At 50.6% G+C, this 14,797-nt stretch overlaps 4 protein-coding genes across 19 annotated transcripts; 1 reads left to right on the top strand and 3 right to left on the bottom strand.

Annotated features, from left to right (window-relative positions):
- Positions 1 to 25: 25 nt before the first annotated feature.
- FOIG_02270 (uncharacterized protein) lies at positions 26 to 2,878 on the bottom strand. 2 transcript variants are annotated; one of them, XM_031199511.1, is made up of 4 exons: positions 1,939 to 2,878; positions 1,601 to 1,844; positions 137 to 1,527; positions 26 to 75 (listed from the first exon to the last, which is right to left on the bottom strand). In XM_031199511.1, exons 1-3 carry the CDS (start codon positions 2,723 to 2,725, stop codon positions 1,260 to 1,262), a joined length of 1,299 nt encoding a protein of 432 aa, XP_031071548.1. In that variant the 5' UTR covers positions 2,726 to 2,878; the 3' UTR covers positions 26 to 75; positions 137 to 1,259. The 2 variants fall into 2 exon arrangements, with proteins under 2 accessions (XP_031071548.1, XP_031071549.1); XM_031199512.1 differs by lacking the exons at positions 26 to 75; positions 137 to 1,527 and having other exon boundaries at positions 1,547 to 1,844.
- Positions 2,879 to 4,723: 1,845 nt separating this feature from the next.
- FOIG_02269 (uncharacterized protein) lies at positions 4,724 to 7,629 on the bottom strand. Its single transcript, XM_031199510.1, has 3 exons — positions 6,659 to 7,629; positions 6,177 to 6,608; positions 4,724 to 6,122 (listed from the first exon to the last, which is right to left on the bottom strand). Exons 1-3 carry the CDS (start codon positions 7,024 to 7,026, stop codon positions 5,981 to 5,983), a joined length of 942 nt encoding a protein of 313 aa, XP_031071547.1. The 5' UTR covers positions 7,027 to 7,629; the 3' UTR covers positions 4,724 to 5,980.
- Positions 7,630 to 8,098: 469 nt separating this feature from the next.
- FOIG_02267 (uncharacterized protein) lies at positions 8,099 to 14,481 on the top strand (the record flags this gene model as incomplete). Of its 12 annotated transcripts, XM_031199503.1 has the most annotated exons (7): positions 8,099 to 9,100; positions 9,482 to 10,135; positions 10,203 to 10,489; positions 10,563 to 11,173; positions 11,404 to 11,608; positions 11,754 to 13,020; positions 13,096 to 14,481. In XM_031199503.1, the coding sequence occupies 6 exons, from the start codon at positions 8,854 to 8,856 to the stop codon at positions 11,928 to 11,930; spliced, it is 2,181 nt and encodes a 726-aa protein (XP_031071538.1). In that variant the 3' UTR covers positions 11,931 to 13,020; positions 13,096 to 14,481. The 12 variants fall into 12 exon arrangements, with proteins under 12 accessions (XP_031071538.1, XP_031071539.1, XP_031071542.1 ...); XM_031199504.1 differs by having other exon boundaries at positions 11,404 to 13,020; XM_031199497.1 differs by having other exon boundaries at positions 10,563 to 11,608.
- FOIG_02268 (uncharacterized protein) lies at positions 11,447 to 14,442 on the bottom strand. Of its 4 annotated transcripts, XM_031199507.1 has the most exons (4): positions 13,532 to 14,442; positions 13,085 to 13,464; positions 12,293 to 12,990; positions 11,447 to 12,183 (listed from the first exon to the last, which is right to left on the bottom strand). In XM_031199507.1, exons 2-4 carry the CDS (start codon positions 13,384 to 13,386, stop codon positions 12,104 to 12,106), a joined length of 1,080 nt encoding a protein of 359 aa, XP_031071544.1. In that variant the 5' UTR covers positions 13,387 to 13,464; positions 13,532 to 14,442; the 3' UTR covers positions 11,447 to 12,103. The 4 variants fall into 4 exon arrangements, with proteins under 4 accessions (XP_031071544.1, XP_031071543.1, XP_031071546.1 ...); XM_031199506.1 differs by having other exon boundaries at positions 13,085 to 14,442; XM_031199509.1 differs by lacking the exon at positions 11,447 to 12,183 and having other exon boundaries at positions 12,237 to 12,990.
- Positions 14,482 to 14,797: the final 316 nt, after the last annotated feature.

Raw genomic sequence — 14,797 nt, 5'->3', positions numbered from 1 at the left:
AGTGGACCGTAATTACCGCCCGTCTCCTCTGACTTTTAGTCTAGTCTCACCCTTTTGCGACTCTGTCACATATCACTAATTCACATTAATATTCTCCGGTTAGAGATAACATACTGTAGGTACTGTCCATACATACCTACAAACTCTGGAAACGGGATCCGGAAGGCGAGCCGAGACGGGGAGACGGCGAGAGGGAGAGACGAGCGAAATGCTTGGAACCAAGTGCTTGTATCATGCATGTGTTATTGAAAACCTTACAACCTCTTAATGCTAATAATGCTCATCAGATAAATCTCTTGCTCAGTTCTTGGCACCGTTTTAAATACCCATGCGTTTGAGAATGCTGACCGTGAATGACCATGATACCCACGACATAACATGACTAGGAAAGCAATAAATAAAGTGCAAAATGAACGAATGAGAAATCTGACACTCGAACTTGAGTGTTACAACAGAAGTTGGAAAAAGGAACCTGAAAAGAAATGGAAAAAGAAATGCAAAATATGATATGTTATGATACCTCTCTAGTCGGTTCCAGCATGATAAAAAAGAAAAAGAAAAGAAGATTCAAAATGAGGTGATGTAATATTAAGCAGGGAAAAAAGACCAGAAAAAGGAAACAGACAAGAACCCCATTGATATCGCGAAGAACCACATACTCCATCTCTCCCAAGAGATTTTCGTCCTTCATGCTCATGCTCATGCTGAAGCCGGAAAAAGCAACGCCAAAATACCTAGTGAGAACCAGGAAGCCCACATAACAGGGGTCCATGCCCATCGCTGAGAGGAGAGAACAAGCTCTCAAACTTTTAGTGCCCATCATCATTAACCGTCATTCCCAGGTTGGTGGTTCAGCTTGGAGCATCCATCCATCGTGCGCCGTAGCGTAGCGTAGCGGAGCAGAGTGATAGCGATAGTGATACCGTTGCGCTGTCTGTCGTTGGTAGGATAAACAATGAAGTCTGGCCTGGGGTTTCAAAGTTAGGCGCCGATCCAATGCTAGACATGGGGTAATCCATCGCTCGTCTCACCCATGTCGTGACAATGACCGACCCCTAAAACCCTTGGCTACCACCCCTGCCCCTGCCTGAATCCCAGTCAATGGCGCTGTCACTGACCCCGTTGGTTGGGTTGGCTTGATCTTGGTCTCGATCTTGCCACACTTATTCGGAGGAGTTCCACGCCATAGCCTTGGCTGTCGTTTCTCAGCTTCTGTCAGGACAGGGACGAAGAGGAGGAGAGACTAATGTTATCGTCTCCTAGTTTGCCCAACCACGGGTCCAGTCTTGCAAGTCCCCGACGATTTGGTATGTTGGGTTTGCCGAATGGCCATCGCCGCCCTTCTTGTCCCAGGCCCATCGATCGGCCAAGTCGCTGTCAAGGGTTCCCTGCATCATGTCCACGACGTAGTCGCCAATGACAGGTAGAAACTTCCATCCGTGGAAGGAACCTCCTGTTGCGATGTAGAGTCTGTCGCTCTGCGGGTGCGGTGATATGAGGAAGTCATGTGTCGGTGTTGATGCGTCCCTGTGGCAGAGACCAGTCAGCTCGGATAACTATACACATACACAGGCTCATGAGAGTGGGTGGCCTTGCTTACCAACACATTCGGTAGGCCTCAATCTTGATGTTTTCGACTTCCTTGCCATATAGGCCATTGAACGTCCTTCGCGCCCGGTCCTCAAAGAACTTGAGAAATCGAGGTCCCGTCCACGTGTTATACATGGACTGGCTAGGCGCAACTGACATGGCCTCACCGGTTGGAGGGAATACTTGATAGTTGGTAAAGCATAGGTCGCAGTTGAACTTGATAGTTCCGTCGCTGAGGATTGACATGCCCTCACCTGCGGATGACTTGTTAGCTCAGCCCAGTCAAGTACCGATAATATCCGCCCCGGTTGCAACATCAAACAAGCATGCAAGCAATACAGTACGTACCCTTGACCTGAGGTAAGCAATTCTTGAGCACCGGAATTGTTGAGAACTTGTCTTTTTGCGCGCCATACAGCTTCGCATAGAAACTCACGGCTCCTGTAGCCAGCAGTCTCTCACCAGCATGGAGTAGTGGCTTTTCAGGCGCGCTCTGCGCGAGTAGAGATGCTGTTCGAGCTCCAGCAGCAAGAAGAATCTTGTCAGCTCGCAGCGTCGTGCCGTCCTTGAGTGTAACACCAATACATTGGCCCTCTGACCCAAAGTCGAGTTTCGTCACTTCTCCAACGACATACTCGGCTCCGAGGTCGACCGCAGCCTGGACCACCGCGCCGAGAGCCTTGTCCGCCTCCGCGAACCCTACGTCAGGGTTCCAGAGAACCCTGTCCACGCCCTTGAAATCAGCCGTCTCAAAGGCACCGTTCCAACGACGGCGCACTTCATCGACAGGCAGAAGCTCCGACCTGTTGGGGATCCCCATGTCGCGGTAAGAATTGATACTCTCTTCACCAAACGAGGTAGAGTCAGCACGAAGCATGCCGACCTCGTGATACCAAGTCTTGTATAACTCGTCTTGCCTCCACAGGGGCATAGCCTTCTTCAGCAGGCGCATGTAGAGTCTGTCCGGATAGTCATCGCGGACGATCTTGTTGATGTCGTGAGAAGCGGCCCTAGGATTGGGGAAATAGGCCGTGTCGACAATGGTAACTTGAACCTTGCCCTTTCTACGGAGTGAGAGCGCAGTCGCAGCACCAAAGTTGCCGGCCCCTATGATGAGGACAGAAGGGATGATCATGATTGAGTCTCGCTGTGGTCAATTGAAGTCTGAGAAACAAATTTGCATCAAGGTAAGTGTAAATGATAGGCTCTTATACTTGTTCTTGTTGTATAGGAAAGTGAGACTTGTTGGCGCCATATCATCTCCCGTGGGTGCGAACAGCAACTTTATATTGCAAACTCCAACTCCTGAGCCTGTAGCCGGGCCGGGAATTGCAGGCCAATACCAAATAGCGGTCGACTGAGAGACGCCAGAAAGCCGAGACTAGTAACCGTTGAGAAAAGACGATTGCCGGTCAATGTAGTCTTGTGCTATGTGGTGTAGTGTAGTGTACATAGAATATTGACCGTCATGTAGGCATGCGCGCGAGTAAGGCTAGGACAAGGCGTCCAAACAGCCAATGGATACATGGCGTACAGCCCTGTTGTGCAGTGTAATATAGGTAGTGCACTCCGTACGGATAGCGTAGTCTATAGATCAGCTACAGTATGTAAGGTATCCATGGCCCCAGTGCCAACAATTTAGTTCCACACTCCTTGGGGAATACTGTATATACATTGATGGATTGACGTGGGCTCATGCCAAGGGGACTGTCTCATTTTGACGGCTCCGGCAAGGGGGGCGTTGACCGAGAAAAAGAAACGACGGGAAGGGGAACAACGAAAAGATTCTCAAAAAAGAGATTCACAGACTGAGGAACTAGGTAACTTAGTTAGTCGAGAATCCCTGGACGGCTCACCATTGGTTGAATGGGGGTGTGCCAAAAGCGTCTCAAGGAGAGAGCCAGAAGACCCAGGCGAGCGATATGAACAGAGCGACAATGTCGTACAGTACATACTTTTCCCGTAGAGTAACTAGCCTGGTCCAGCCCATGTTCCTTAAAGAATTGGGAGGTGAGAGAAGAAGAAAAGATACTCTTTTCTCTCATCGCATTCTCCACTCCCCCCCCAAAAAAAAGCGAGAGCCAAAAAGTAAAACAACCCAGCTAAGGTGCTGGAACTAAACAGCAAGCTTCGCCTGGCTCACCTCGGTCATGGTTGAGAATGGTTTTGGTTGGTTGCGGGGTATTTCTTGGCTGTTCCACACCAAGGTACCACAAGCGTCGCTGTGTGATGATGATGACACCAATTGATGACAAGTGCTGTGTAGATGGATAATAAACTCAAGACACGACCGACTGAGACTTGAGTTAGTTGTCGTTTGCTCCGCTTAGCCTTAGGTTAGATGCAGTTATGCAACTCGTCCGCAGGCCATCGATGCTGTACAGCACAGTGCTCTGGAACCCATAAACGCCATGCATTAGGCCAGTTGCCTTGTAAGGATCCCCGCGAGATCTGCTCTACTGGCACGATGTGATGTACCATACATATCCATTCCACCCAAGCATTGGGTAACGCCTAATCCCAGATCTGACACTTCAGTACGGCGCGCTCTACGACTCAGCTCAATTTGACCAGGCCTGACCAGACCAGCGTAAGAAAGGGCACGACGCTGCACAGTCCTTGTTGTGTGGTGCATGGTTGACCAAGGATGGACAAAGTTGAAGAGCTGAGGTTGACGCTATGACAGGAGCACCTTTCCGTCGTCTCCGGAACACACCGCTCATCTGACTTTCTTTTGTTTCCTCTCGTCTCTTCTCTTTCCTTTTCTCCCCTCTCCTCCTATTCTCGTTCCGTCCCTCGTCCCATCTCGTTCGTCTCCTGGTCCGTAAATCCTGGTCTGGGATGGAAACTCCCCTTACACAACCCATGCAAGTTCCCAGGTGCTAGCGCTCTAGTCCCGCACCGTTAAGAAGCCACGTGCGCCACTAAGGGTTGCACCAAGTCTGTTTTCCTTTACCTGGAGCCGAGAAGTCAATGGGAAATGTTTGTGGGGAAAAGGTAGATTGGTCAGTGAGATCGGATCGTTTTGCCGAGTCCAAAATTCATCATGCCATTGTGTAGGTAGTGTTTGAGATGCTACTATCTGCCTGCCCACGATCTCGAATGACAGTGCCGCTGCTACATGAGAGTTGGTCAAGACTCTCGTCACCGTACATACCGATATACGATTTTCTCACAATTGCTGTTTCCAACTGGCTGGTCCGCATGTTGATCGCCAGGGTGCATGCCCAACAAATGGCCCTAGTGCCGGGATCATCGTCTAGGGCCGCCCCAGAGAAGAATGATAGAATTTCACCAGTCCCTAGAAGCTCTGAGAGCATCCAGAAAATGAAGTGTCACATTGCTGCAGTATGAGATCGTATGTCTGCAAGCCATCTGTGGCCAGCTTCCCACGAGTTTGGGAAAGCCACCCGCTTCTTGCAATCGGCAGCCCAGCCTAGTACTGTATTTGTACGTACTCTAGCAAACCTCTTTGCCTGATCAAGTGCCTCTTGCGCGGGAACCGACAGCTTGTACCAGTGCTCTTGTGAGACCTCGGCCTGTTTCATTCTCATACGTGGCTGTACCTCCTTTTCTCGAACGTTCTGAATGCGTGGTCCTGTCGTACGACTTATAGACAGCCAGCAGACCCGTGTAATCAAAATGACAATGCATTTCTGAAATTTCCCATGCTGCCGTCCGTCTTGGCCCTGTAGGCACGGGTAGATCTGTGACTGAGATGCCGCGTCGGTGGATTATTCCATCCTTTCTTAGTCGTTGAGGCCTACCATGTCCACCTCAACTGCTAACTGTGGTACCTGTGAGCCGGCTGTTTCTCTCTTGAGAAGGATGTCCTAAAAATTATTGCGAAAAGGTTTCATGCATCTTGCCCGAAGGCTAACTGCATATGTAATGATTGTTTGTTTGGCGACTCTGACCGGTGATGTGCCAGCTTACAGGTGGTTGCATCATTCCTTTCAGATACAAAACTAGTTCAACTCCACAAAAGGTTGGGCGGTCGCTTATTGACCAGCAATTATGCCGTGATAAAAAGAATTTCGACTATCTTTCCTGTGTTCATGCGAATGATGCGTCATTAGGCATGCTCCGCTGAGAGGTCAGTCATGCTATGCTCGTATTGTAACTTGCACGCAACTGAGGCCATGTAGGTCCGAATCAATTTCCATGATTTCGTGCAACGTTCAACTGCTGGCGGATGGACCTATGAGTGGCAGAGAAACCCTTGGCGCATCATTATTGGTTCGTGCTTCTCGGGTTTGCATGAGCCGCATGGTTTATTTTCACCGGCCATATCTCCCCCAATCAAAGACAAGTCTCCGAATGTAAGGGAATTGACCGGTCAAGGTCACGCAGCCCATCAAAGCACAAGATGAAGCTCGTGACTAGGGCCTCAAGATGTAATAACGCGGTGCTTGACCGTCAATTTATGTCTTTCAAGTCCGTCTCGGCGGGCAAACTTGCGTTTCTTGGGTGGATTCGGGCACCCAGGAACATCGCACCGCCAAGGTTTCCGATGCTTGTTACAGTGTTGTCTATGACAGGGGTCAGTTTAAACCAGCAACTCGGGGTGATAAGCATAAGCATACGCAAAAGAAGAATTTCGATCAAAGACCACAAGTTTCCCCTCCTTATCAACACCGCCCTTGTCGCAGCGATGTCCCAAGGGACAATAGTACAAGCCTTTGCCTCTCTGTTTAAGAGCGTCCATGTCGATTTTGCTGAATTGTTCATCTTCATCATCCCCTGAGTCTTCTGAAATGGATAGGTTCCCACCAGGTGATGGAGCGTCATCAGTGCTTCGAGATGCTAGCATAGCTCTCTGGCTTTCGCGAGTTCCACCATCCATGTTATTGCCTCCGGAGAATGACCGGCTCCAGCCTGAAGCTTCAGATTTAATAACAGGGAAGGAAGAGACTGTGTGGTAAGTTGGTGCAGACAAGACTCCTCCAGGTTCAGGTGTCCGTCGCCAGACGTCTTGTACGTCTTCAGAGAACTTTTCTGCCAGATCACGGATCTTGCTGCCAGAATGGATAAGCCATGATATAACACGATTGGTTTAGAGACTTACCCAAGCTTGCTGATGTTCATGTCCATTGTAGCCATGGGCTGCAAGTCCGCCATGTGCGTCTTATTGTAGGACAGCTCGTGCGCCTCCTCTGCAGCTGTTGCTACATGAGGTCCCGTCACCAATTTATCTGTCAAAGAAAGCCACATCTGGGCGGTCTGAGTAAGATATTCTCCCACATCGTTGATGATATTTTGACGTTGTTCGGGCGATGAAACATTTGTAGTAAACTTTGCCTTTGCTGCCAACTCCCTGGAAACAGTCTCCAACTGGACCCGGACAAGGGCATCCAGAGAATTGGGCTCCATAGTATTGCTGGGGATTGTATTGATCCCTGACTCAAAGACGAGTGCAGATGATGGAATTGACATGATGGTACAGTAGTATCTGTACCTCTTTCTGTACTATTGAGATCGCTGGCAATAGGCGTTGATATGTGAGTATGCACCTATAGTACTGTACGTAGGTATGTACTCTGGACTATGCTTAGAGCTTCGACCAACCACGCGGGACCTAGCAGTAGCGTGTTGCAAATTGTTGTGGCACGGAAGCTAACGAAGGGCTCCGGACCGGCGCGGCGCGGCGGCGGCGGGAAGGCAAAATTTTGGGGCGACCGAGGGGGAGGGGGAAATGGCTGTCAGGAACTGTCTATCCGTCCGCCTAGGGTTCGCGGTTGCGTTTCTAAGACAGAAGAAAAGAAAAAGATGCGCATGCGTCGGTCAAAGGAGGGCAGCATGTAGCGTAACCGTCGGAGAATACCATGCGCGGGTTTGTGTGGTATTCAGGCCTAGAAGCCGGTGCTGAGAGGCGAAAGACAAAAGTCACAGACAATCTGCTTGGTGAGTGTCCTACGTTTTTGGTCCGCAAAAGAGGACAACGACGGCAACACCCAACGTCGGGTCGACAAAATGAATGTTGTGGTCTCTTCGGTCAGTCTCTTGGAACTTGCTCCTTATGAGGCCGGTAGAGAGGCAAGACACGCGGTGCCGGGCACAAGCACAGCTTTTTCGCGTGAGCAATAAGTAACGAGACAAGAGACAACAAGTTTGGGGGGAAAGAGACAACTGAGTCAAGGTAACGCTAATGCGTATGGGGGCTGCCGCAGTCCGTATCACAGGATGTACCGAGCACCGTTTGTAGTGTTGTTGGCACTGGACTCTGGCCCCGTTGTTTGTGTCTCCTGTCAAGGATCATCTTGACTGTGCCCTTGCTAGACCAGCTGGCCCTCTTAACCCCGAAGAAGCAAGGGCGGGTGATTAAGTTGGGAGGTGCGCCATGGCGTTTTTTCCCTGCCGCTAAAAACCCATCTTGGACCTCGTAAGTAAACCCCCCTGGTCCTTGACCCTGGAAGGCCAGGTCCCATCACATCGATGGGCCGCCACACCTGCTCAGTCCTTTCATCCCCTCTCTGGCTCTATCTTGACGGCGGCAGCAGGCGCGTAAGGCGCGTGAGGCAACGGTGGGTGAGATTCGCCTTCAGGTTGCCCGCCCTACCGATCGTGACTAGGCGGTACTGCTTCTAATATCGTGAGGCGGCGTCCTGCTAGCTATTGGAGAAGCACTCTCTTTCCCTTGTGTTAAGGGCTTTAAGCTCGTTAGGTTCCAAGTGGGGAGGCCTGCAATCCAACCATTGACCTTAATGTTTCTAACAGCTCCTAGACATCTCTTTAGTTAAAAGTCCAAACTGCTTCTGGAGAGCCAGAGAGTAGCACAGGTGGTCAACGTCCCTTTTAATGCAGGTACTCTCCCCAGACTTATCTCACGCCATGACCTTCCGGTCTTCTTGACTTTGCTTCAACACCCCTCCGCTGGTCCCTCGGTTGAACTGTTTCCTCTTCGCTTCTTGTTGTCTCCTTTCGCCCCCGCTATCCCGGCGGTTCACACTCCAAAAACCCACTCTCGGTAGGCGTGGTTCTTTGCCTTGAAGCGAACCACTCTACTGGTATCTCATCAATAGGCTCTCAGTTCGACGCGCCGCAACGGTTGTGCGTCGCCCCTGGGGCCCGGCGGCTCTGATCATCAAACGTCTGGCATCGCTACTTGTTACCGCCGCCCGCTGCCGCTGGCCTTCCGTGGTGTTCTGATCCGGCTGACTCCGAAACCATCGTACTGTAAGGTCTTGTTCTCTCATCTCTCCCATTAACTATAGCACGGCCCATCGGACTTGTCCCCGGCGTTCCCTGCAACGAGCCGTCCAAATGGAGAGTTCACCAGAATCAGTCCGTCCGGTGAAGCGCGTCAAATACGCGCGACAAGACGATGCGATCCCACTGAATATAGCCACATCTAGCATCAGGGCCTCCGACAGCGCTGACGGATCCCTGGTTACTGATGTCCCTTTATTCGAAAATACATGGCCCATGACAACGGGAGTATCGTCTCCCTCAGAGGTCCTATTCAACCTTCCCGAGGACCTTGGCAATTCGTGGGCCCCAGCTTTTACAGGTAAGGAAGTGAACCTGTTGTCACTCACTATCCACCTCACCTCACCCACCTTTCCTTATGGCTCTACCTTCTCGGAAACTCTTCAGATCCTAACTCTGACCCGTTGTCCCTGTCAAATCCCTGTGGAGGATCTTGAAGTCAGATGGGTCTCCGATGAGAGGTGTAACCATGGGCAGAAAGGAGATGAGAGAGAACATGTTGCACCCACCCACCCCGCTCTTACTCCCACCCTCACCCCGTTGCACAATCCGACTGAGAATCCATCTTCCATCCATCATGTTCCCGACTTTGTTCCAATTCCTGCCGAGAAGATCAAAACTACCCGTCGACCCGATCATGCCATGGTAGACTATCAAGTCCGTGAGCTGACGTTCCATTCAGCACCCCAGCCTGCGTTGAATCTTCAGGTAGCCACAGCACCTCAACCTCAACCTCAACCTCAACCTGAGCCACCTCGCTCTCAGGCCCAGCGACTGCCTCGCCTCTTGCCTGCGGTGCACGATGCTCTTCCAGAGCGGGCTGTTGAACCGCAAGACTCGAAGAAGAGAGGCCTGGCACCAGTAGAAGGGCTCGTTGTAAGTCCGTTCACCGCGAATGAGGACCGACTGATTGTGTCTGCCTATCCTCGCTATGCTCGCCCTGAGAATGGACAGGTGAATGGGTATGTTAAATTTAACTGGCCTTCGCGAGCTCCGTCGAGACGACCGTCTGGCCCTGTACCACTCCCACCAGAGGATGACGTTGAGGACATAACGTCCAACGTAACGCGATCGCACACTGCTGGTCGCACTCCAACCATAATAACTCTGGTTAACCCTGGGCCTGCCGTGTCTTCCGCGCCAAATGGGACTATTTCGCCCATGGACCTAGAGGGAGGATGGGGAAGTACTTCATCGCCGATATTGATGGCAGGTTCTCCAGTTTCCGTTCAAGACACTTCACAAATCCTGGTAGCTGGCGACCCGAAAATGCTGCCTCCTCAGTTCGGATTCCAAGCAAAAATGGATCATATCGACAGACGATTGTTTGAGTTCTGTAAGTCTTTGAAACGTGCTTATCAGTGCTTTGGGCTTTGAACAAGCGTTTGCTCACCACTCGGTAGATATCAAGAACTGGTGTCCAGGAAGGAGTGTGCTTAGCAACACAAATCTGTGGTTAAAGGATCTGGCGCCGATGCATAAGAACGAAGGTATTCTCCACGCTATTCAGAGTCTTGCCGGGGTGTACATCTATGATTATATACCGGATGAGCGCATCCGACAGCGGATCAATCAGCGATATGTCACGGCAGATCAATATTTCAGCACACTCCTCAATGCACCTGAAAGCAGGGAAAATGGTAAAGGGCAGGAGGTCATCACCATGGCCGTGCTTCTTTCAATGCAGGATGTATGTATGATGTCGCTGCAGGATTGGTGGTCGTGCGCCTTCGTTGTTGTGAAGTGACCTGACTAGTATTTAGATTGTCCTCACGGAACGACGACTCAAGAAGCCGTACAACCCACGATGGCTGGAAGGATTCAGGCAAGGCGAATACTTTCTGCAAGCAACAGACCCTGGTGCTCGCTACTGGAAAAACAACAACGTCCAGTACAACGAACTTCGCATCTCTCAGTCAATCATCGTTGGCCGGGCAGTGATTCTGGCTCAACCTATGATGGCCCTTCCATCACCAGAGACTTTCAACCCTGAGGCTGAAGCAGGCAGGTTCAGCTGGCTCCTCTATGGAACAGAGAAGGATATGTTTGAAATCCATGGAGGATGTGGCTTTTCGAAGAAACTGTTGCATCTTATGAGCCAAGTAACGTATTGTGCAGGTCGATTGCAGCAAGAGCCCGAATCCACCATCGTTCCAATCACGGCAAAATTTCTTTTGCGCGAACTATCAGAAATGCGCCAATGGAGCCGTGAGGGCAAAGACTGGGAGCTGGCTCGAAAGTACCCTCCAACGATAGACTGGGTGCGCGACAAAGCAGACGAAGTGATAATTGATTCGAACCAAATCATGACCGAGGTTACAGCTGAGGCATGGAGGATCGCCGCAATTATTTATTATCAATGTCGTCTTCTGAGGTATGAATATGCGATGAAGGGGAAGAAAAGGTCCTAGGAGGGAGAGAAGTGGACAAGAAGAAGGAAGTTGGAGATCCATTGGGATAATGGGCGTTGATTTTGCAACAGCTCAACTCACTCCTTCCCCCTCTGCCGGCTCAACACGGACACTACCTGCTTTCCCTGCCACCCTATCCTAACTTGCGTTAACGACAGTGGCAAGAGCGCTCGCTGACTGAACCTTCCATTAGGCTGCCTCGAAATCACCCGGAAGTTCTTGCCAATCTTGATGATCTTGCCCGTTGCATACGAATTATGCCTACATCGGGGTCTCACTTTACAGCTCAAGCACCCCTATTACCAGTGTTTTTCCTGGGCTTACTCGCTACTGAACCTGTACACAAGGATGTTTCAATGGATTGGTTCGAACAAGTGGTTCAAACGCCAGTCCGCAGTGTAAGTGCAAAGAAAGAAACGCAAACCTCCCATTTTTAGTAATCTATGGCAAGACGCAGGCTGGTTCTGCCCTTGCCCAGGTCTACTGCACCCAACATTACCTACTCTAGTTGCAGAATTAGGGGCTAATTACCTGTCACCTCAGAGCGTCCCCCCCTTATACGACGCGCTTTTGCGCATCTGGGGGTGGATTGACAAAGAAGTACAAATCCCACGAGATCCAACTGCTCTCCCCAAATCTATCGGTAAGAGGTACCCTTGGTGGGAACACCTTGTTGCAAAGGTCCTCGAAGCAGAAGAGGAAACCCTGTGCCTAACCTGACGAAACGCAACGAACAAAACTTTGGTCTGCCCATCCATTTTGGGATTACAATGCCTTCCCTTACTCGTAAAAAGGTACTGTCCGCAGATATTCTCAGCAATAGTTGCCCGCCTTTTTGGTGAAAATTCTTTTAGGAATTAGATGTGATAGTAGCGGCCAGCCGCGGAGACAGATTAGTAACTGACTCCTGAGACGGCACTGTCGGCGTCGTCTCGCTGGTCCTTGCTGTCCTTACGACGAACGAGATATTGTCCTGAAAACAAGTCAGTATGAAAATCGTAAAAGAAGAGAGAGAAGAAACAAGAAAGAAAGAAAGAAAGAAAGAAGAAATCACCAGAGGGGATTAATAGGAGGGAACTTACGGAACTCCGATCCTGGGGCCTGCCAGACATCGATTACGCTCAGTCCTGCCTTATAGCACATGAGGCGCACGTTATCTTCGCCGTACTTGTGAGAATCAAACCAGTCGAACTCTTCGCCTTTCTGGATGATGCGGCTCATCTTCTTAAGCTTCACATCTTTCTTGGCCCGGAAGAAGAAGCGATGACGAGTAGTGGGCTCATCCTCCAATTGCGCGAGGAGTTCCCAATCCTCCTCACGAAACCATTCCTCCCCTGCCAGACGATTGGCATGCTTGAAGCCATTCAAGAAGAACTTGTGGTAGAGGTCATCGCAAGAGTGGTAGGCGTTCCAGATCTTCTCCTTGTTGTTGGGAAGAGTGTGGCCGTCCATTCCAATTAGAAGCAGGTCGTCAGGTCGCAAGGCATCGGCCCAGAACTTCAGGTGAGCGAGTGCTTCAGGCCAAGGATCGTTGCAGAGAACCGAACCTAGCGAGAGGAAGAGACGAGGTGTCGAGATCTTTTGGATATAGCTCATACCATCGCCAAAGGTACCCCAGATACCAGCACAGGTCACTGAAGACTCAGGGCTCGGGTGCTGCTCCACGAGGTATTTGACATTGTGATTCAGCGACGATCTGGAGATGTCCAATGCGAGGTACTTGGCGGGAACTTTGTCCCTTTCAAAGGCTGCGAGAAGGTGACCAACCTTGCGAGTGTCACTGGATGGGGGTCGTGTTAGTATGGACAGGGTAAGCTTACAGCCACCACTCATTGAGGGTGGGCAGAGTGCGGGGCAATAGAGGATGAACTAACCCAGCTCCTAGATCGATAATTGTGACACCAGCTGGGCATCGCGCAGCAACATCGGCGCCATGCTTATCAAACAAGGCAATCTCGTCATGAGTCTGATAAAATTCAGGGGTGAAGATGATCTGATTCCAGATCGGCAACCCGACATCGTCGTACAGTAATTCGTCGGGCAGCGTGGGTTTGGAGGTTGGAGAGTATGGAGCCGTGAGGGCCTCTTGCAATCGCTTGCCGATGCCGTCATACATGTTGCTGCCGCCGATATCGACTACGGCTCCATGCGCGGGAGCATCATTCTTGGGATCCATCACGGCAATCGAAGGACATCAATCAATCCAAGTATTCGTTTTTCCAATGTCGTTATGCAAAATCGGAGGAGTGTGTGACTATACTTCCAAGGTTAACAGGGTCCAGCACGCACAAAACAATTCCACGACTCAGGGTCAACAATACCACTTAGGAAGATTCAAGGGGAAAAAAAAAAAAAAGAGCGCTGCGGAACGATAGGTTACAGCACGGCACGATACGATATGCCAGTGTTGTATTCAAAAACGGGTTTGTGGAAAGGTATTGGCGGTTGAGATCGTCTACAACAAATCTCGATGCTAGCGAGTGAAGGAGGAAGAGATTGCGATTCAGGACACGCTCTTCCCGATTTTATACCCGGCAAGCAGATGCGAGAAGGCGGTTACTGTGATTACTACCGCTGTCAAGTTACTGGTAGACACCGGCCACTGCTACCGGCTGTCACTGCTCAATGGAGACGACCGCCCAGGGATGAGTCGAAGAAGGGCCGCAGACATAGGAATGTGTGAGGGCAAACGAGACAGGCAGGCAGGCAAGGGCCGTGATATGATTTGAGTCGATCTGATTCGAGACGATTCAAAAGAAAAGGAGAGAGAATTGCCGCTGTGGCAGCGTGGATCCTGTCTGTTGAAACAAAGCAGTGCAATGTCTGATTCTTTTTTTTTTTCCTGTGGTGCCGTTTTGACAGCTCAACGTCAGTACCAGTGCAGTGCATGCTAGGCAATGCAGCTTGGTCTGCTGCTGGATAACACGCCCATACCCATAGCTATACCCCAGCACTTGGAGTGTGTTTGGGTGCGTAAGGTGGTAGAATAAAATGGGATGGATCTTGGCCATGTCCCAGACCTGACCAGAAGTGGTTCATCCTACATTAGGGCGAGCTCGTGGAGGGTGGCATTCTCATGCTTCGACATTGACATCCCCACCATAAGACATGGGGTTCCGGTATGTGCTGGGGAAGTTATCAAGACCCTTGTTTTCGCTCTTTGGAGCTGCCTGCTTTCTTTTTTCTTCTTCCTGTCGGTACTGAAAATCAATTTATAGTGTTGTTTACCTTGTTTCGTGTGTCTCGCTCTCGTATTAGTCTTACAAGTGCCATGCGTCGACTGACATGAAACTCAGCTCATCTTTTGCACTCATATAGATACTTCAGCTTCGGCTTTAACCACCTGCTACGGTACCTAGGCGGACCACGCCCCTGCAGAGAGCGCTAATGAGGCTCCAGGATGTGGTGAGAAACAGGAGCCCATTTAGGCATTTGGGGCCTGTGGCCTGTGTCCAGGTCCCCTCCACAATTGCTCGAGGTTGTGTTGCAAAACTCGTAAAACACAGCACAAGCCAACCCGCGGCAGGCTTCAAGGCACCAGCACATCTCGACTGCTTCAACGTGGTGATATGAACTCAGTCCAATGA

This window comes from Fusarium odoratissimum (genome assembly GCF_000260195.1).
Source record: "Fusarium odoratissimum NRRL 54006 unplaced genomic scaffold supercont1.2, whole genome shotgun sequence".
Lineage (NCBI taxonomy): Eukaryota > Fungi > Ascomycota > Sordariomycetes > Hypocreales > Nectriaceae > Fusarium > Fusarium odoratissimum.
The sequence above is the reverse complement of the archived record's forward strand: the minus strand, read 5'-3'. Positions and strand labels throughout refer to the sequence as shown.